The 21,503-nt window shown below is 39.3% G+C and overlaps 1 protein-coding gene across 3 annotated transcripts in view; it reads right to left on the reverse strand.

Annotated features, from left to right (window-relative positions):
- Nucleotides 1-17,981: 17,981 nt before the first annotated feature.
- CCDC83 (coiled-coil domain containing 83) overlaps nt 17,982-21,503 on the reverse strand; it is a 63,761-nt gene continuing 60,239 nt past the window's right edge. For all 3 annotated transcript variants that reach the window (XM_036028711.1, XM_036028713.1, XM_036028712.1), the window contains one exon: nt 17,982-18,905. In XM_036028711.1, coding sequence (XP_035884604.1) covers nt 18,744-18,905 — 162 coding nt within the window. In that variant the 3' untranslated portion in view covers nt 17,982-18,743. The remainder of the gene's footprint in view (nt 18,906-21,503) is intronic.

The raw sequence follows: 21,503 nt of genomic DNA on the forward strand, positions 1-21,503 counted from the left end.
TGGTGTTAGAGTAGGATAAAAAAAGATGCCAGAAGCACTGGCTGGGTGGGTCAGTTGGTTGGAGCATCATCCCATGCACCGAAAGAGTCCAGGTTGGTTCCCAGGCAGAGCAGGGCACATATCTAGGTTGCTGGTTCTATTCCCTGTCCAGGCACATTCGGGAGGCGACTGATCAATGTCTGTCTGTCTGTCTGTCTGTCTCTCTTTTCTCTCCCCACCAACCCCCTCTTCCTCTCTAAAATCAATAAACATATCCTGAGGTGAGGCTGCTTTTAAAAAAAGATGCAATGGGATGGGCTGCAAAATCAGTGGGAGGAAGGAAGCGCTGAGTGGGTAGGACTGGAGTGGAGACGGAGGGGAAAAAGGAAGAGAGGCAAAGGACAGCCTGGAGCCTGGGCATACACAGAGGGAAATCTGCAGGAAATTCTTTCCTTGAAGAGCATTCCTTCCCTTCTGAGAACATCTCCATCGTTGAGGAAGTCATGTGCCTCTTGAGATGGTGCGGTGCAATGGTGATGGTGTGGGTTCTGCAGCCATGCTGTGGGCTTAAACACTCACTTGGGCAAGTTAGTTACTCTCCCGCTGCCTCAGTTGCTTTGTGTGTAAAATGGAATAATAATGCCTACCTCATGGGGCTGCCAAATTTACTAAATTAGTAAATGGAAGAAGCATTTAGAACAACTTGGCACAGGATAAAGGTTCAGTACATTAATTACTATTATTTTTATTCGGATGCAGACTGGCTTGTGGTTGAGAGCCTAGGTTCTGGAGGCAAAACTCTTGTGTTCAGATCCTGACACAGCCCCTTAACCAGCTAAGAATATTTTGATAAGCTATTCAATTTTCCTTTGCATAAATCTCCCTCCACCAGTAAAATGAGAATAATTATAGACCTTACCTAATAGGATTATAAGAAGGATTAACTAGGTTAATATATGTAAGTGCATATAATAAGCACATTGAAGTACATGCTTATTGCTATTACTTAAGAGTCTTTTAAAATATCAGTTTTGGGAACTGTCCACTTTGCTGTGTTTGCATAGTTGACATCAGCCAAGTGCTAGTGAAGATCCCATGCTCTGCTTCCAAAGATGAACACTGAACCCTGAACCCCTGACTCCACATGTCCTCACACAAGCAGGAGTCCTTGGCGCGGAGGCAGCTTCAGTAATGCTGCAGTTTGATGACAGAACACTGCTTTAGAGATGGCCAGCCCCCCACATCTAAGTATACTTAGGTCAGCAGTTTTAGATGCCTGCATATAAAAACATAGAATAATTTATAATGTAGTTTAAGTCCCCCTCCCCGATATTTTTAACAGAATAAATACTCCCCCAGGCCTTATTTAACGTCTTACAGACTATATGTTACTCTTGAAAACATGGACTTCTCATGCAGTCCTTTTGGTCTCTATGTTGGGGTCAGATTTGGCGGTATATACCAGAAAACTCACCCTAGCAGTGATTCAAACAAGACAAGTTTATTTCCTCACATCAAAGTCTGAGCTGGCACAGCAGCTTTGCCTACGAGACTGTAGGTGTTTGCTTTCAGAAGCTAGGTGTGTCCTGCTGTTCCATGTGTCGAAAGGTGTTCCTCTCCTCTCACAACCAACTGTGGCTGAGTGGCACAAGCACGTCCCAAGCATCAGGCGGAGGCAGGGAGAAGAGGGGAGGGGAGGGGAAGCCTGAAGCTGTGCACAACTTCTGCTCACAACCCGATGGCCAGAACTGTGCCGCGTGGCTGTGAGGGAGGCCTGCACGTTGAGTCTCTAAGCTGGGTGGCCAGGTATTCAGCTAAAATGCCTACATGAATGCATTATTATAGAAGGGGGGGGGTGAGATTTGAAGAAAAACTGGTAGCCTCTGTTATAGTCATACAATTTTTATTAAAAGAATTGTTACTTTTTTGAACTCTTTTTCTGATCAAAGACTTCAATACCCTACCATGTCACATATTGTAAGTTGAGACCTAAAATATCCTAAAAAATACATTTGAGTTTTAAATGGAAATATTTAAAAAAAAAACAAATAGTAAAAAGTGTCAGCAACTTTAAAAATGAACATAGACAAGTCCAAACAGCTGGTACTCAGTAAATGTTACAAGACTTGTTGAAAGTAGGTCCCTTCTCACCAGACTTCAAGCCCAACAATATCCCACACTGGCCTTTTCACATAAATGGCACAAAAGTCACTGAAGACACTTTTTAAGTGGCTAGGAGAAAATGACTGAGGCCAATGAAATGGAACAAAGAACATCAAAGGTCTGAGGTTAATTGCACCCTTGCCCCAGAACCTCCATTGAGGCCAGAGTCTGATTTGGTGCCTGAGGGCTTTAAGGTACAAATGCCTCAGCAGCCTGGTTAGTCACCGAGAGGGGAATCCAGCATAGTTTATTTCCCGTCCTCCTAGGAGGGAAATGTGGCAAGGCCCAGCATATTTTTATAGCTGAGACTGTACAAAAAGATGGCCCTAACCCAAGAAGGCCAGAGGTCAGCGAGTTGAGCGCGGGGCTTGAGGAGGGAAATGCTGACAAAACCTTTTACTAAGAATCAGTGAGCATATCTGAATATGCCGTTCAAAAGCATTTTATCTCCTGGAAATCTGAAAACATTTCTGTGTGAAGACTCATTAAAACTACCTTTTTAGCACTTACTCAGATCATAAGAACAGAATGACCTAAAACATAACCAGCCGAAAGCGTCATGACCAAAAGAAAGCAGGCTTTCTGGGAATTTAAGCCTCACAAAGTCACAGGAATGGAAAATGGAAATTCTTAATCGAGTTAAAGTCACTAACATTTAGAAAGCCTCCACTGCTGGAGGGCACATTTCCTTGAGTCTAGGGCAAAAGCCAGTTTTATTCCAAGAAAAATACAGAGAACCGTTGTGTTGAGATCTAGTAAAACAAGAGAGGGTAAAGCAGGCCTTTAACAAACAGCTTTTTATTGCCACAAAATTCCCCAGGCGTCCCTCTTCCCTGAATGTCTCTAGTATCTGACTATAGGACTCAAAAAGAAACAAAAATGTTACCACTGACCCACAGTGCCAGGGCCCTCTCTCCCCCACCCTCTTAAGAATTTTTGGAACTGGGGTTACCACTTGTCCCTACAGCCTGACCTAGATCAGCAGACACAGGGTCTGGCCTCGTGGAGCCCTCACTCAAGGCGGTGGCTGAGTCGCTCTCCCCAGCCACCCCAGGATGGAGCCAGCTCCCCAGTGCAAGTGTGCAGGGCCCTGCTCTCCTCAGAGGCCAGGCGATGATGCCTCACAGCACGTGACAGATGGGACACAAGGCGCTCTCTGTGAGCCGTCACATGAATACACTGCCAAGGCAACCACACGCCTTGGGCCTTACTGTTAAATGTCAGGCATCGTGTCAACTGCCAAATAGTACATGTCTACTATGGGCTGGTTACAGACACTTTTTCTAATCCCTAAAATAATCCTGCAATATGGGAATTCGGTCCATGTTATACAGATGAGGAAACCAGGCTTGAAAGAGGCTAAATGACTGAACAAGATTTGAAGCAGCCAACCTGGGGTGTTTTCCTATACTCTACCCTGTCCCTTCACACCTCCTTAGTTTCTTCAAACCCATCTAATTCCTGGGCCAAAATAAGCAATTTCCCAGCCTGAGGACAAAGCTGCCCACACCCAATCCCTACCCCCAAATCTTGAACAACACCATCTAAAACTCAGGCGCGTGGTTACTCTGAGGACTGAAACCCACATAAAATCCCCCTAAACTTTTCTTAAATGTCTTTTCCAAACCTATTACTAAAGGTCCTAATATTGCGAATTAGACGTGACCATCAACCCCACCTGGAATATCTCACTCATCCTACCTTCTCCCATTTTCCTTCCTTCTCTGCAGTTGGTATTGATGGAAAGCAGGTTTCATCAGCCCTGAGAAGCTTCCCTGACCCATCGGACTCTCTAACTGGACTGTGAGCATCTAAAGGAAAGGAGCAATCTTTTTTTTTTTTTTTTTTTTTGCCTCTGTGATGCCTTAACACAGTGCTGGGCTGGAAGGACGCATTGGTAAACACTTCGTGGAATTGGGGACACCGATAGGAAGTTCACAGTGGCACTGCCTTTTATTGAGACTCACCTTGTAATGTACTTGTCTAACAAAGCAACCACTCTGTGCTTTTTAGAATCTGCTTGTTAAAAAAAAATCCTGCATACTTGTTTTAGAGATACTGTCCTCTGCAAATCCTAAACACAAGAAATTATATTAATAGAGGGAAGGAACATTCTTCCCCTTCTTTTTTCAAAGGATGCTTTTCAACTCTGACATCTTCTTGGCAGCAAACAAGACTTTCAGTCATTTGATATTTTCTTCTGATTCAAGTTCATATTGTGAAGGAGAAACTGCCACAACTAACAAATTAATGCTGGAATCGTACCATGTTATGCCTGGCTTGTTTTAATAATCCCATGGTCTGAACTTTCTGAGGGTGAGAGAAAAATAATGTCCATTTCTGCTGACCTACTGAAGCCAGTGGCCTGTCTCACAGCCTTTATTTGTTGGTTACTGGAAGCTCTGTGATTTGTCCCAGTGAAAAATCAGTAAGTTTTTCCCCCTATCTCTTAAAAGTAAAGATAAATCATGTTTATAAAAAGTTTACATTTCCTCCTTAAAATGAAAATTGGCAAAACCACTCCATAGTGTTATTAGCTTTTCCAAGGACATTTCTGTTTCTGCTGACCTTTGAAAAACTGCCCCAGCAAAGAATTCCGCCTTGCTATCAGGAAACACTTTCTTCCGTTCACATGACAAGACGTAAACACAGCCTTTTAACTTTATGAAATAGATTAGGATGTGGTGTTTAGGGGGCCATTTTTGGGAAAAACAGTTTTGAAGTATCAACTACATCAGTCAAATACACAAATCTTAAGTCTCCTGCTTGATAAATGTTTACAGAATGAACTCATCCATGTTAACTGACATTCATACCATATAATCCTTGAGAAGGATTGTATCTGCTAAGAAGGGTTCCTCGTGGACACAAAGCTCCTCATAGGCACAAATTTACAACTAGAGTATAGCAACCACTGCCAGCAGAGGCCTTCACACAGTGCATTTCAGATGTTAGCCTCCTTCACTGTGTTCCTGCTGCCTGAGTCAACCCTTATAAGGGAGCTCCTGGTATTACCTTTTGACTAATGGGACTGAGACCTAACCTGTCCATCCTCATTTACATCTATATTACTAATTGGAGTGACTCCAGAACTTACTAAAAAAGCCAACCAATTGGGCAGTGCTATTTGGACCAATCAGACTGCAGATTTGGATTCCTTATTTGCATAAAATGGGTCAATCAGGAACCAGGGTGTGAACTGTCTCTATAAAGGGCTGCCTACCCTTTGCCTCCTCAGAGTGCACTTTTGCAGGCTCCGTTTCCCCAGTTTAAAAACCTAAATAAAGGTTCTCCTTTAACTGCACCCTGGATTGGGGATTTCTGTTGGCATGAGATTGGTGGCAGAGATATTTTGTTCAAAGATTACCAAAAACTCCTTTGTGTACTGTCTTAGTCATTCTCTACCACAAAAGTACTAATTGTGCTGATTTCTATCCACAAGATTAGTGTGCTTGTCCTGTTTTTGAGTGCATGTGATTGGAATCATATGCTCTTTTACATCTTTTTTCATTCAATATTACACCCACGAGATTGATTTATATAGGTACATTTAACAGTAGTTTATTCTTTTCTATTGCTGTATAGTATTCCATTGTGTGAATATAGCAAAACTTATTTACCTAGTCATTGGGTAGTTTCAAGTTTTGGGCTATTATCAGTAAAGTTGTTAGGAACATTCTTATCCGTGTGTTCTGATAAACAGAAGCACTCATTTCTATCCTATATTAAGTTGAATGGAATTTCTGATAATTATTTATATGTGTGTGTGTGTGTGTGTATGTATAGCTTTAATATTGCATGTATATTCTATTCCAAACTGTATGTGCCAATTTATGCTCCCACCAGTATAAGAGTTCAAGTTGCTCTGTATCCTTGTCAATATTTACTAGTTTCAACTTTTTAATTTTAGCCATTATATTGGGTGTATACTTGTATCACATGATTTTAATTTGATTTTCCCTAGTGAGCAATAATGTTGATCTCCTTTTTGTATTAGCCATTTGTCTTTTTTCCTACTGACTTGTAAAAGTTCTTTATATGATTTTTTGTTAGATACTTGGAGAGTTAAAATAGTTTCCCAGTACGAGGCTTGCCTTTTGACTCCCTTAATGGTGTCTTTAAATGAAAAGAGCTCTTAATAAAATCCAATCTATCAGTCTTTTTACAGTTAGTGATTTTATGGCATTTTTTTTTCCCAGGGAGGTGAGTGATGTAGGGAGCAGCAGGCTTGGGGAGCTGTGCAGAACACCACCAAATTCACATTTGCCCACTTACCAGACGTAGTTTTTGACTTCAAGCATAGGCTTTGAAGGCCTCCTGGGTGTTCAAAAGGGGACATAAAGATATTCTCTTGTACTTGATACTATAAGGCTTATTGTTTTACCTTGCATATTTAGGTCTCTGATTTAGTTTGAATTGATTATGTGTGGTCTGATGTAGGCATCAATGTTCATTTTTTTCCCCATGCCGATATACTATCACTTCAGCATCATATATTTTAAATATTAAAAAGATTATCCCCTCCCCCAAGTCCAATGAATTGTAGTGGTGTCTTTTTCAGAAACAATGACAAATATGCGTGGGTTTGTTTCTGAACTCTATTTCATTTCATTGAACTTTTTCTTTATCCTTGGGTCAATACCACATTATCTTAATTGCTGAAATGTTTCATTTAGTCTTAAAATTTGTTAGTGTGAAGCCCTCCAATATTGTTATTTTTCTTCAAGGTTGTCTTGGTTATCATAGGGTGTTTTTTTTTTTTTGCCTAGGATATAAATTTTCATAATAGTGTTTGAAATAGCTTGTTAATTTTTTACCAAAAAAAAAAAAAAACCCTGCTGGAATTTGATTGCACTGAGTGTATAGATCAGTTTGCAAAGGACTGGCATCGTAAGTATTTCGAATCTTCTAATGCATGATGATAGTGTATCTGTTCATTCCATTTCATATTTGTCTTCTTTAATTTCTCTCAACAATGTTTTGATATCTTCAGCATAAAAGACTTGCTCATATTTCATTTGATACATTCCTTGTTTTTCATGTTTTTCAAATATATTTTACTGATTATGCTATTACAGTTGTCCCATTTTCCCCCTCACACCCCTCTACCCTGCACACCCTCTCCCACCCACATTACCCCTCGTTAGTTCATTCCATGGGCCGTACATATAAGTTCTTTGGCTTCTACATTTCCTATACTATTCTTACCCTCCCCCTGTCTATTTTCTACCTACCCTCTATGTACCTTCTTATTCTCTGTACCTTCTCTCTCCTCTCCCCCTCCCATTCCCCTGTTGATAACCCTCCATGTGATCTCCATTTCTGTGATTCTGTTCCTGTTTTAGTTGTTTGCTTAGTTTGCTTCTGTTTTTGTTTTAGGTGTGGTTGTTAATGATTGTGAGTTTGCTGTCATTTTACTGTTCATATTTTTTATCTCCTTTTTCTTAGATAAATCCCTTTAACATTTCATGTAATAAGGGCTTGGTGATGATGAACTCCTTCAACTTGACCTTATCTGAGAAGCACTTTATCTGCCCTGCCATTCTAAATGAAAACTTTGCTGGATAGAGCAATCTTGGATGTAGGTCCTTGCCTTTCATGACTTTGAATAATTCTTCCCAGCCCCTTCTTGCCTATAAGGTCTCTTTTGAGAAATCAGCAGGTAGTTTTATGGGAACCCCTTTGTAGGTAACTGTCTCCTTTTCTCTTGCTGCTTCTAGGATTATCTCATTAATTTTAATCTTGGCTAGTGTAATTATGATGTACCTGGGGTGTTCCTTCTTGGGTCCAACTTCTTTGGGACTGAGTTCCATGGACTTTCTAGAAGTCTATTTCCTTTGCCAGATTGGGGAAGTTCTCCTTTATTATTTGTTCAAATAAGTTTTCCACTTGTTGTTCTTCCTTTTCTCCTTCTGGTACCCCTATAATTTGGATGTTGGAACATTTAAAGATGTCCTAGAGGTTCCTAAGCCTCTCCTCATTTTTTTGAATTCTTGTTTCTTCATTCTTTTCTGTTTGGTTGTTTCTTTCTTCCTTCTGGTCCACACCGTTGATTTGAAACCCAGTTTCCTTTCCATCACTATTGGTTCCCTGTACATTTTCCTTTATTTCACTTAGTGTAGCCTTCATTATTTCATCTAATTTGTAACCAAATTCAACCAGTTCTGTGAGCATCCTGATTACCAGTGTTTTGAACTGTGCATCTGATAGGTTGGCTATCTTCATCACTTAGTTGTATTTTTTCTGGAGTTTTGATCTGTTCTTTTGTTTAAGCCATTTTTTGGGGGGTCTTGACGACACCTATTATGTAGTGAGGGCCGGGGCTTTAGGTGTTCAACAGGGCAGGGTAACCCATGTTGCTGTGTTGTGACGCTGTATGTGTGACGCTGTATGAGAGGGAACAATGGCGCTTGCTCCACTCTCTGCCAGATTTCAGTCACTTCCCCCATTTCCCATAAGCAAATTGGGCCCTTCTGGTGCTGATTTCCAGGTGGCTGGGTTTGTGCACATTCTAGGACCCTGTGGGTCTCTCCAATGAACTCTCCTGTGAGGCTGGGAGTTTCTCCCACTGCCTCAACCCCCACAGGTGTTTTCAATCAGTGTTTTGAAGCTTTATTTCTCGGTGCTGGGACCCTGGGTTTCGAGGTCAGTCTTGTCCCCCAAGGTGTTTCTCCCAGTTTATCTGCACATGAATGTGGGACCACCTGCTCCACCAGCTGCTGCCTTGCTGCAAGTCCTCTCTTCCCAGCTGCCTGTCTCCACCCCTACTGCTGTGTTCTGGACGAATGTGTCTTCTTTAACTACTTGGTTGTTGGACTTCCATACAGTTTGATTTTCTGTCAGTTCTGGTTGTTTTTTGTTTTTAAATTGTTGTTGTCCTTCCTTTGGTTGTGCAAGGAGGCACGGTGTGTCTACCTATACCTCCATCTTGGCTGGAAGTCTGTTTTTGATAATATTGTAAGTATTATTGTAATGTTCCCCAATTGTTTGGTGCTATCATAAAGATAAAGAATCTTTATTGCCCTCGTACCCTATGACTTTACTAAGTTCACTTATAAATTCTTTATATTTATTTTTATTTTTATTTTATTTTTCCTGGAGTTGGCAGCACTTGGACTGAGCTCTGGGAGCCCAGGATGCCCCTTGTTTCTTTTTCTTTTCTTTCTTTTTTTAAAGTATTTTATTGATTATGCTATTATAGTTCCCCAATTTTCCCCCTTTATCCCCTCTCCTCCTTGCACCCCCAACCCTCCAGCATTCTCCACCCCCTTAGTTCATGTCCATGGGTTATACATATAAGTTCTTTGAATTCTCTGTTTCCTATACTATTTTTGACCTCTCCCTGTCTATTTTATGCCTATCAGTTATGCTTCTTCTTCCCTGTACCTTCCCCCCATTCCTCCCTTCCCCCTCCCCACTGATAACCCTCCATGTGATGTCCATTTCTCTGCTTCTATTCCTGTTCTAGTTGTTTGCTTAGTTTTTGTTTTTGTTTTCCTTTTTTAGATTCAGTTGTTGATAGTTGTGAGTTTGTTGTCATTTTACTGTTCATAGTTTTTGGTCTTCTTCAATTTCCTAGATAAGTCCTTTTAACATTTCATATAATAAGGGCTTGGTGATAATGAACTCTTCTAACTTGACTTTTTCTGGGAAGCACTTAATCTGCCCTGCCATTCTAAATGATAACTTTGCTGGATAGAGTAATTTTGGATGTAGGTCCTTGCCTTTCATGACTTAGAATACCTCCCTCTAGTGCCTTCTTGCCTGTAAGGTTTCTTTTGAGAAGTCAGCTGATAGTCTTCTGGGAACTCCTTTGTAGGTAACTGTCTCTTTTCCTCTTGCTGCTGGTAAGATTTATCTTTATCCCTTTATCCCCTTATCTTTAATCTTGGGTAACTTAATGATGATGTGCCTTGGTGTGTTCTTCTTTGGATCCAACTCCTTTGGGATTCTCTGGGCATCCTGGACTTCCTGGAAGTCTATTTCCTCCACCAGATTGGGGAAGTTTTCCTTCATTATTTGTTCAAATAAGTTTTCAATTTCTTGCTCCTGTTCTTCTCCTTCTGGCACCCCTATAATTCAGATATTGGAATGTTTCAGGTTGTCCCAGAGAATCTTCAGTTTCTATTCATTTTTTTGGATTCTTGTTTCTTCATTCTGTTCCAGTTGAATGTTTATTTCTCCTTTGTTCCAAATCGTTGCTTTGAATCCTGGTTTCTTCCCTGCCACTGTTGGTTCCCTGAATATTTTTCTTTATTTCACTTTGGGTATCTTTCATTTATTCTTTCATTTTTCAACTAAGCTCAATTAGTTCTGTGAGCATTTTGATTACCAGGGCTTTAAACTCTCCATCAGAGAGGTTGGCTATCTCCTCATCAGAGGAGCTCTCTTTCTGAATTTTTGCTTTGTTCTTTCATTTTGGCTCTATTTCTTTGTTTCAATGCACCTGTTATGTTGTAAGGCAGTGGGGCCTTAGGTATTCACATGGGGAAGGGCAACCCTTGTTGCTGCGTTGATGCACTGCCTGTGGAGGAGGGGCCAGAGAGGAAACAATGCAGCTCACCTGCTCCATTCTAGCTCCATTTTCCAATGAACTCTTGTGTGAGACTGGGAGTTTCTCCCACCAAGGCAACCCCCACTCTAGTCCACAGTCAGCTCTGAGTCTCAGTTTCCCATTCAGTCAGCCCCGCCCACACGGTCTGCCGCCTTGCTGCGGGTTCTCTCCTTCTGCCCATCTTACTGGTCTGGTTGGTTTGGTTGACTGTTTCTTTAATTCCTTGGTTGTCAGAGTTCCATGCAGTTTGATGTTCTGGCACTTCTGGTTGTTTATTGACTTTAGATTGGTTGCTATCCTCCTTTTGGTTGTGCGAGGAAATGAAGGGTTTCTACCTATACCTCTATCTTGGCTGGAACTCCTCCACTTATAAATTCTAGTAGTCTGTAGATTACTTTGAGTTATCTATGTATAGAATCTTGGCATCTATAAGTAAGACAATTTGCTTATTCCTTTCTAATCTCTATTCTTTTCATTTCTCTTTCTTGCTTTTATTGAACTGACTAGAATACTTCCAGGTCTATTCAACATTGTTGAATAGAAGTGTGATAGTGAACATATATATGTGTCTTGTTCCTAACCTCAGTGGGAAAATGTTTAATATTTCACTATTAAGTTCAATGTTGGCTATAGAGTTTAAAAAATATTCCTTGTTTGCTAAGAGCTTTATCATACTTACTGTTATGAATATCACATTATTGAATTTATCACATGCTGCATCTATTTGGAATGATCACTTGAGTTACCTCCTATGCTCTGTTCATTATACCCTTGATTTTAAAAAAAATTTGATACAATTCTAGATTCATATGCAGTTGTACAAAATAATAGACACATTGTATTATTTAACCACTTTCCCTGAATAATATCATTTTTTTTAATTATAGAAAAATATCACAACCAGGATATTAACATTGATACAATCATCTTGTTAATGTTTTCCACTTTGATTTTTGAATATTATACCAATATTGCATTCTTTATTCATGAAGTTATATATTAATTTCTGCCCAGAATGTATTGAGCCATGTAATATGAAAAATAGAGACATTTATTGAAAAAGATACAAAATACAAGAAACATTGTACATAGGACAATGATGCCTCAGTCCCCTTCAAAATAGGCACCTTGGGACCTCACACAGTTCTCCCAATCACCATTAGCTGCCCCATCTCATATTTTCCTGAATCTCATTGATGATATGAAAATCCTGTCCTTCAAAGGTGATTTTAGTTTTGGGGAAATCCAGAAGTTGCGGGGCACCAAATCTGGGCTTTAGGGAGGCTGAGTCACCTAAGTGATTTGATGCCAATAACTGTGAGATGTGATGCCTGAGCAGGCACCTTGTCATGATGAAGCTGTCAATCACCAGTTGCCCATAGCTGTAACCTTGTGAATTATTTTAATAGTTTCCGTGGAGGAATGTTCAAGCTTAGTGCAAAATTTGATGCAGATTCATTATTTTACTGGCTCAGTCATTTTGAATGTGACAGCCACCCAGTACACATCCTCACTCAACAGTGTCTACCACCCCCACTGACTAGTACAGTGAAATCACCATTCCAGTCCACTTTCCTTGGCTGCCACTTACATCAATGTCATGCAAACTATTCTCATTGCATTAACAATGGCTGGACATTTCTGTACAGACCTTGTATATTTGCTGGATTTAATAATCTTAATATTTTGTGAAGGATTTCATGTCTATATTTATGAGAGGTCCTGGCATGTAATTTTTTTCAGCTTTAAATTTAATTTTTTTAACTATATAATTTTTTATTCTTCAATTACAGTTGACATTATACAATATTATATTAGTTTCAGGTATACAACCCAGTGACCAGACATTATATTACTTACTAAGTGATCATCCTGATAAATTTCACACCCATCTGACACCAAATATAGTTATTATAACATTATTGACAATACTTCCTATGCTGTACTTTAGATCCAATGATAATTCTGTAACTGCCAATTTGTACTTCTTAATCCCTTCACCATTCTCAGTCATCCTACCAGCCCCCTTCCCATCTGTCAACCATTGATCCATTCTCTGCACCTATAAGTCTGTTTTGGTTCTGTTTGTTCATTTATTTTGTTTTTAAGATTCAGTAGTTAATAGACATGTACCGTATTTATTGCCATTTCATTGTTCATATCTTTTATCTTTTTTTTTCTCCTTCTTAATAAAGACCCTTTAACATTATCATATAATACTGGTTAGCTTTTTCTTGTTTGGGAAGTTCTTTATATGTCCTCTGATTCTAAAAGATAGCTTTTCTGGATAGGGTAATCTTCATTGTAGTTCACTACTTTGCTTTTCACTACTTTGATTATTTCTTGCCAATCCCTTCTGGTCTGCAAAGTTTCTGTTGAGAAATCAACTGACAGTCTTATGGGAGCTCCCTGGTAGGTAGGTAACTAACTGCTTTTCCCTTGCTGTTTTTAAGATTCTCTGCTTGTCTTCAACCTTTGAAATTTTAATTTTTTTCAGTCCCTCAGTTCCTTTTATTCTTTTTGTTGTTGTTCATTTTTTATTGTATATTTCCATTGCCACCTATCCCCCCTATATCCTCTTCCACATCTAGTTCCCCTTCTTCCCCCACACTATCACCACACTGTTTGTCCATGTCCATAAGTTCTTTTTCTTTTCTGCTCAGTCCTTCCACACAACCTTTGAAATTTTAATTATGTCTTGGTGTGTGTGTCTTGGTGTGTGCCTCTTTGGGTTCATCTTGTTTGGAGCTCTCTGCACTTGCTGGATTTCTATGCCTATTTCCTTCATCAGGTTAGGGAAGTTTCCTGTCAATATTTTTCACTTAGGTTTTCAATTCTCTTCTCCTTTTGATACCTCTATGATGCAAATATTAGTGCTCTTGAAGTTGTCCCAGAGGATCCTTACACTATCTTTATGTTTTTAGATTTTATTTTATTTTTTATTTATTTATTTTTGCTGTTCTGATTGGGTGTTTTCTGCTTCCTTATCTTCTAAATCTCTGATTTTATCCTTTACTTCATCTGCTCCACTGTTGATTCCCTATAACGTATTCTTCATTTCCATTCATGTATTTTTCATTTCTGACTGGTTGTTTTTTGTTTTATAGTTCCATTTTTGTGTTTCCTATCTTTGTTAAAGTTCTAAGTTCATCTACTCTTCCATTAAGTTCCTTGAGCATCCTTATAACCAGCGTTTTGAACTCACATCTGGTTGATTTCATGTCTCCTTTTTATTTAGTTCTTTTTCTGGAGTTTTGTTCTGTTCTTTCATTTGGGACTTACTTGTCTCCTCATTTTGGCAGCCTCCCTGTGTTTGTTCTTTTCTATTAGGTAGAACTGCTACATCTCCCAGGCTTGGTAGAGTGGCTTTATGTAGTAGGTGTCCTGTGGGTTCCAGTGGCACAGACTCTTCATTCACTTCTCATTCAGACTCCTGGGCACTCCAATGCACCCTCTCCACTGGGCTGTGTACACTTTTCTGTTGTAGTTGAGCTTGATTACTGTTGGCACATCAAGGGGAGAGATTTGCTCCCAGACCAATCAGCTGCAAGGACTGGGTGTTACCGTGGTGGAGGATCAGCTGTGCAGGGGCCCACCACATGGAGCAAGGGCTCCAGTGCCTTTTGAGCCCACCTCTTGAGTGTGTTGGTTGTGGAGATGGCTGGGTGGTGCTTCATTGTGGTCTGAAGGTGTCTAGTAGGTGTGCTGGCACTGGGATCTCCCAGGAGGTGCAGGCCAAGGTCAGCTGCTGTGTATGTTCTGCCTGGGGCCACCTGGCATGAGCCACGAAGTGACCTGTAGATGACTGCTATTTGCTATGGGCTTGGAATTGCCCCAAGAGAGGCCATGCTGCAAACCAAGGCACCTGCCACTGGTGCTGGGCTTGGAACCAGTTAGCAAGAGCTATGGGGTATACTAAAGCCAGATGCTGATTGTTTGAGAGATGTCTGACAATTCAGTTCCTCCCCATATGTCCCTGGTGCCTTTTGAGCTGCTGCCATAGTGCTGTAGCTCAGAGCAAGTGAATCTGATTAAGCCCATGCAGGCCCTTTAAAAAAAATGCCTGGATTCCAGAAACCTCCATATCACTCAGCCACAGTCTCCATTGGTTGTTACAGCAAGAAGTTATGGGGACTTCTCTTCCTGAGAATAGAACCTGGTCTGGGGGTTGGAGTGCCTGGTAAGTGGCTGTGACCCCTCGCTTTTCAGGAAGGACCCCTACCAATCTCGATGTGGCTTCTTCTTTATATCCTCAGTTGTAAGTCTTCTGTTCAACTAGATTTCATTCAGTTCTGAATAATGGTTGTTCTATAGTTTAACTGAAATTTTGATGTGGTTGTAGAAGGATGCAAGTAATGCATTTACCTACACCACCGTCTTGGCCAAGCTTGTCCTGTAATTTTTCCTTGTAATGACTCCCTAGGTTTTTGTATTAGAATTTTATTGACTTCATAGACCAATTAGGGAGTGTTTCTTTTTTCTTTGTTTAAAGATCTTAGGAATGTTTGACATGATGTCTTTTTTATTATTTATTTATTTTTTTAAAGATTTTATTTATTTATTTTTAGAGAGGGAAGGGAGGGAGAAAGAGAGAGAGAGAGAAACATCAATGTGTGGTTGCTGGGGGTCATGGCCTGCAACCCAGGCATGTACCCTGACTTGGAATCAAACCTGTGACACTTTGGCTCACAGCCCGCACTCAGTCCACTGAGCTATGCCAGCCAGGGCTATATCTTTTTTATTTTTTAAATACATTTTATTGATTATGCTGTTGCAGTTGTCCAGATTTCTCCCTGTTCGACCCCCTCCACCCAGTACCCCCGTTCCCTCCAGCAATACTCTCCTTAGTTCATGTCCATGTGTCGTGCATATGAGTTTTTTGGCTTCACATTTCCTATACTATTTCTTTGTACCTACCAATTTATGCTTCTTAATCCTTGCACCTTTTCTACCATACTCCCCCTTCCAGCTGATAACCCTCTAAATGATCTCCATATCTATGATTCTGTTCCTGTTCTGGTTGTTTGCTTGGTTTGTTCTTTTAGATTCAGTTGTTAATAGTTGTGAATTTGTTGCCATTTTAATGTTCATAGTCTTGATCTTATTTTTCTTAAATAAGTCCCTTTAACATTTCATGTAATAAGGGCTGGGTCATGATGAACTCCTTTCACTTGACCTTACCTGGGAAGCACTTTATCTGCCCTTCCATTCTAAATGAAAGCTTTGCTGGATAGAGTAATCTAGGTTGTAGGTCCTTGCTTTTCATCACTTCATCACTGCCATCTCCTGGCAGATGCCCTGTTTCTGGTAACTTCATTTTCTCCTTATATGCCACTGGTGCTCTTCCAGCTGTTGCCCTGGTGCTGAATCCCAGAGTTGATGGGTCCATGTAAGTCCTAAGTCTGTGTGGGCCCTTTAATAGGAATGTCCTGATAATATGGTAGTGTATTCCACTGCCCCAACACAAATGGTTTTTACAACCAGAAATTATGTGGATTTATCTTGGTGCTGGAACCCTGGGCTGCTGGGTAGTCTGGTTTAGTGTTTGGCTCCCTCATTCCCCAGGTATCCCTCTTGATTTTTATCCACCACATGTGAATGTGGGACTTCCCATTCTGCTGCTGCTACAAGCCACTCCCTGGGATCCACACCCCTCAGCCCCTCCACCTCTCTTCACGTCTCCACTCCTCCTACCCATCTAGATGAATGTGGCTTCTTTAAATCCTTGGTGACTTCCATAGAGCTCGATTTTTCTGACAGTTCTGGGTGATAATTTGTTTTGTAATCTAGTTGTAATTTTTTCTGTAGTTGTGTGAGGCATTGAAGCATGTTTACCTACACCTCCATCTTGACCAGAAGTCTCCAGAAGTATTATATCTTTTTTAAATGCTTGGAAAAATTCACCAGTGAAGCAAGCCATCTGGGTTTGTAATTTTTTCATTGTGGGAAAATTTTAAATACATATTTGATTTTTAAAACAAATCTAGGACTATTTAGAACTTTTATCTTTGTTTTTCAGAAATTTTATTGAAGAAATGTTTCCATTTCATTTAAGTTGCCAAATTTATTGGGACAGCTTTTTTTTCCAATAATTTCCTCTTATTATCTTTTTAATGGTTTCTATAATAATTGTACTGATGTTTTCCATTTTGGTTAGTCTTCTATGGGTTAACAATTTTAATTAACCCTTCAAGAAACCACCTTCTGGCTTTGTTGATTTTCTCTTTCATAGGTCAACTTTCTATTTAACTGATTTCCTTCCTTATTTCCTTTATTATACTTCCTTTAAGTTTACTTTTGTTGTTTTTCTAGATTTTTTTAAATAGACCTTTAGATTGAGTTTTCAACCTTTCTTCCTTTTAATACATGAACTTAGTTATTTTTTTCTTTAAATACCACTTTAGCGGGATCTCACAAGTTTATTATTTATTTTTTGAGAGAGAGAAAGGGAGAGAGCAAGAGAGAGACGGGGAGAAAAAGAAATGTGGATTTGTTGTTCCACTTATTAATGTATTCATTGGTTGATCCTTGTATGTGCTCTAACCAGGAATCTAACCTGCAACTTTGGCATGTCAGGACAATGCTCTAACCAACTGAGCTACCTAGGCAGCTCAGGATCCTACAAGTTTTGACTTGCCATTCTTTCACCCATGTTTTTTTTTGTTTTGTTTTGTGCTGCCCAGACTGTATTGTGGCAGACATAAGTTACAGATGCAGATAGTGTAAGTTACACAGAAGGGCACCTCTGGACCTATGGATTTTTTTAGAAATATCTTGCTTACTTTCAAAAAAATTTTTTATACTCTGGTCAGAGAACTGCATCCTATGCATTTCAGTTTTTAAATATTTGTTGTGGTTTGCTTTATGACCAAGATATGGTCTATTTTTATAAATTTTTCATGTGCACTTGAAAAAAATGTGTAGTCCACAGCTCTTCAACTTTTTATATCCTTAATGATTTTTAAATCTGATAGATCTGTTACTGAGAGAGATGTGGTAAGATCTTCAAGTCTGATTGTGAATTTCTCTCTTTTTTCTTTTTTTATTGTAATAAAATATACATAAGGCTTGCCATAGTGCATTTTAGTTTGGTAAATTTTGGTTTATGTGTTTTGAGATCATGTTTATTAGATACATATAAATTTAGGGTTATTTTATCATCATCCTGATGGATTGATGTATTTATTATTAGGAAATGTTTCTCCTCATTTTGTCTTTATTTTTCTTAACAATTCTTACCTTAAAGTCTACTTTGTCTGATAGTTAATCACACTATCTTCTTTTTTGTTAATGTTGGTATGGTGTTTTACTTGTAGTCCATCTGTGGCCTTATATTTAAAGATGTTTTTTGTAGAAAGCTTTATAAGTAGATCTTGCCTTTAAATGAAATGCTGATGTCAAATTCAGGCCCAGTCATAGTTGCCTTGGTTTGTGGTATCCATAAGAGGGAAATGGTAATGGCCTTACATACGATCAGCTGTTTAGATTCTATATAGCTGATGGAAGAGGGATCTCTCTATTGGTGGAATATGTTGATACAATAAATTACCACCCTCAAATTTATCTGTTTGTAAAATGCTTTGTATTCATTATAAATAGTAGAAGGTTAAAGAAGAGCAGGCTTGAACTGTGGAACAGCCAGCTACCATTTAGTGTCCTCAGAGGAAAGATGTGTAGGAGGTGCTATGCAAACCTCTAAATGTTTGTTAGAAAAATTTCTAATCAAACTATTTCATATTGGAATCATAGATTAATCTATGAATTTTTAAGTGATGAGGCTCAGAGACCATTTTGGGCCCACTGTCATACTTTGATTACTTGAATATAGTAATATAAATTGTACTTTCATTTTTGTCACTCATGCCATGCAAGTAAATGGATAGCTGAATACTTGGAATTTTGATTTTAAATGTAATTATGGCCTTTAGAAATAACAACTTATTTAATAATGAACCAAAGTATAAATCAAATGGACAGCTGATATATTTCAGATCCCAAAGAAAATTTATAAGGAAAAGTTGTTGTTTTCACTTTGCATCTTTATTTCTTAGAAAAAAGACTTCATCATTTTATATGTGATGAGGCTTTCTGGGCTCCTGACATCTTCACTGAATTTGACTGCAACTTCCTTCTCTTGAAAGTGAATTGGCATCTTCTTGCTCTCCACACGCATGAGCTTCACTTTCAGGGGGCCCAAGTTTGCATAACTCTATGGTGAACAGATACAGAAGAGAGTAGGAGAGATTATTCAGCAAATAATTATTCAGCAAATACCCTATGAATAAGGTTTCCTTTAACTGATATTTCATTTCCCTCCTAACTGCCTGAATGTTGTATAACATGTGACATAGGAGAACTACTAAAAATAAAAAACCACTCAATAAACCTATATACCCACTGGGACATAGCAGGCAAGATCTCCCAAAGGGCAGGCAGAACATCTGGCAGGTTTGTCTTTCAGGGGGCCGGGTGGAGGGGCACCAGCTAGATAGACTGGGGAGCTACAGGCTCTGTAAGCTCTTCAATTGCTAAATGAAACTGTTGGCTATAGATAGAATATAACCATAGCAGAGTTTTCTATATTATTCAAGAACAAAGGGAAATATCTGCAAACATCACCTTGACTATTAATATTCTAACTTGAACAAATTCTTTTTTTTTTAAAGATTTCACTCATTTTTGTTTTTAGAGAGGGAAGGGAAGGAGAGAGAGAGAGAGAAACATCAATATGCGGTTGCTGGGGGTCATGGCCTGCAACCCAGGCATGTACCCTGACTGGGAATCAAACCTGCGACATTTTGGTTCACAGCCCACGCTCAATCCACTGAACTATGCCAGCCAGGGCTAAATTCTTATGAATTTTGTACTTTTCAAGGGCCTCTAGCTACTATATAAATAAAACTTATAATATTCTGCCAAACTAACTGTAGTTTGATATCAACAAAAGGAATTAAAAAGTCTACATGAAATCCCACAGACACCCTCAAACTAGGCTGAAACAGCTCAGGCCTTCCTTGATGTTCCTTCCTCTTGGGAGCCTTCCCAAGTCATAACGTTTTCTTTTGAATTCCTTCAGTGCTTCAACAAACCTTTCCTGAGTTCTGACTATGTGCCAAGCTATGTGTCAAACGCTGGGGTGCAATGAGAAGCTCACAGACTGGTCAGAGAGACAGTAGAGATGGTACATTCCTCTTGCACAGTAATTAATAATATTCTTATGTCTTCTATTAGCATGTAAGTGATTTTAGGGCAGGGCCTGCCATATAGGCATCTTTGAGACTTCATTTCTTCCTGTTCACCCCATTAAGTCCCCAAGCATCTAACAAGTACCTGGAATGTCATGGGGTCCTCAATAAACATGTATTAGAATTTTTGAATATCAAAAAATGAAAGAAGTCAATGTTTTATCACCCAATTATGCATACAACTGTATTTAGTTTTTTAATATATAATTATAGAACTATCATAAGTGAAAGAGGAGAAAAGCAAATTAATAGACATCTACCACATATTTCAGAACCATAACACACTGTGTTAGTCTGCTCAGACTGCCATAACAAAACACACAGACTAAGTGGCTTAAACAACAGAAATTCATTTCTCACAGTTTTGGAGGGTGGAGAGTTCAAGACCAGTGTGCTAGCATTATTGGGTTCTGGAGAGAGCTCTCTTTCTGGCTTGCAGATGGGCTCCTTCTTACTATGTCCTCATAAGGTAGAGCCTAATGTTATAAGGACACAGCCCTATCAGATTAGGGCCTCATCTTTATGACCTCATCTAACCTTAATTATCTCCTAAGGAACCCATCTCCAGACATAGCCACATGGGGTGTAAGGGCTTCAACATATGAAGGTGGGGGCAGAGGCAGAAAGACATAAATTCAGTCCATCACATACACAATGCCATTTTCATCACATCAAAAATTTACATAATTGGCAAGAAAGTCTTTCATTCAACCAAATAGTTTCCAATTTTGGAACTTTGTAGACAATTGTCCACTAGCCTGAGGTCATTATAACATACTTGGTGTCATGATTCCAAGATACTCATGGGGGTGTTTGAATGCCATAGGGACTAGAACTTCAGTCTTTAACTGTGTCACTTGATGGTAGCAGGACTGAGTTTTAGTTAGTTAAAGTTTTTGTGGATTTATCCAGTTTCTTCTGCTTTCTTATATCACTCTTTCTCCTATAAGACTTTAGGTTATAGGAGAACTTTTTAAGATATTCGTAGTACTGAGAAGGATAATAGCAAAGGGTTGATGTGAGAGTAATTGGAATGTACCAAAAGGTTTTATTTTTTAAACAATTTCTAAAATTATGTTTTATTGATTATGCTCTTACAGTTGTCCCAATGTTTCCCCGTGTCCCCTTCCACCCAGCACTCCCCATTCCCTCAGGCAACCCCCCCGCCATTGTTCATGTCCATGGGTCATGTGTATAAGTTCTTTGGCTACTCCATTTCCTATACGGTACTGTACATCCACATGGCTATTCTGTAACTACCTATTTGTACTTCTTAATCCTCTCACCTCTTCACCCATTCTCTCATACCTCCCTCATACCTGCTCTCCAAAATGCTCTCCAAGTCCATGATTCTCTGTTCTTCTTGGTTGCTTAGTTTGTTTTTTAGATTCAATTGTTGATTGATGTGTTTATTGCCATTTTATTGTTGATAGTTTTTATCTTTTTCATAAATAAGTCCCTTTAACATATCATATAATAATGGTTTGGTGATTATGAACTCCTTAAGTTTTTCTTGTCTGGGAAGTTCTTTATCTGCCCTTTGATTCTACATGATAGCTTTG

The sequence above is a fragment of the Phyllostomus discolor genome, chromosome 6 (assembly GCF_004126475.2).
Source record: "Phyllostomus discolor isolate MPI-MPIP mPhyDis1 chromosome 6, mPhyDis1.pri.v3, whole genome shotgun sequence".
NCBI lineage: Eukaryota > Metazoa > Chordata > Mammalia > Chiroptera > Phyllostomidae > Phyllostomus > Phyllostomus discolor.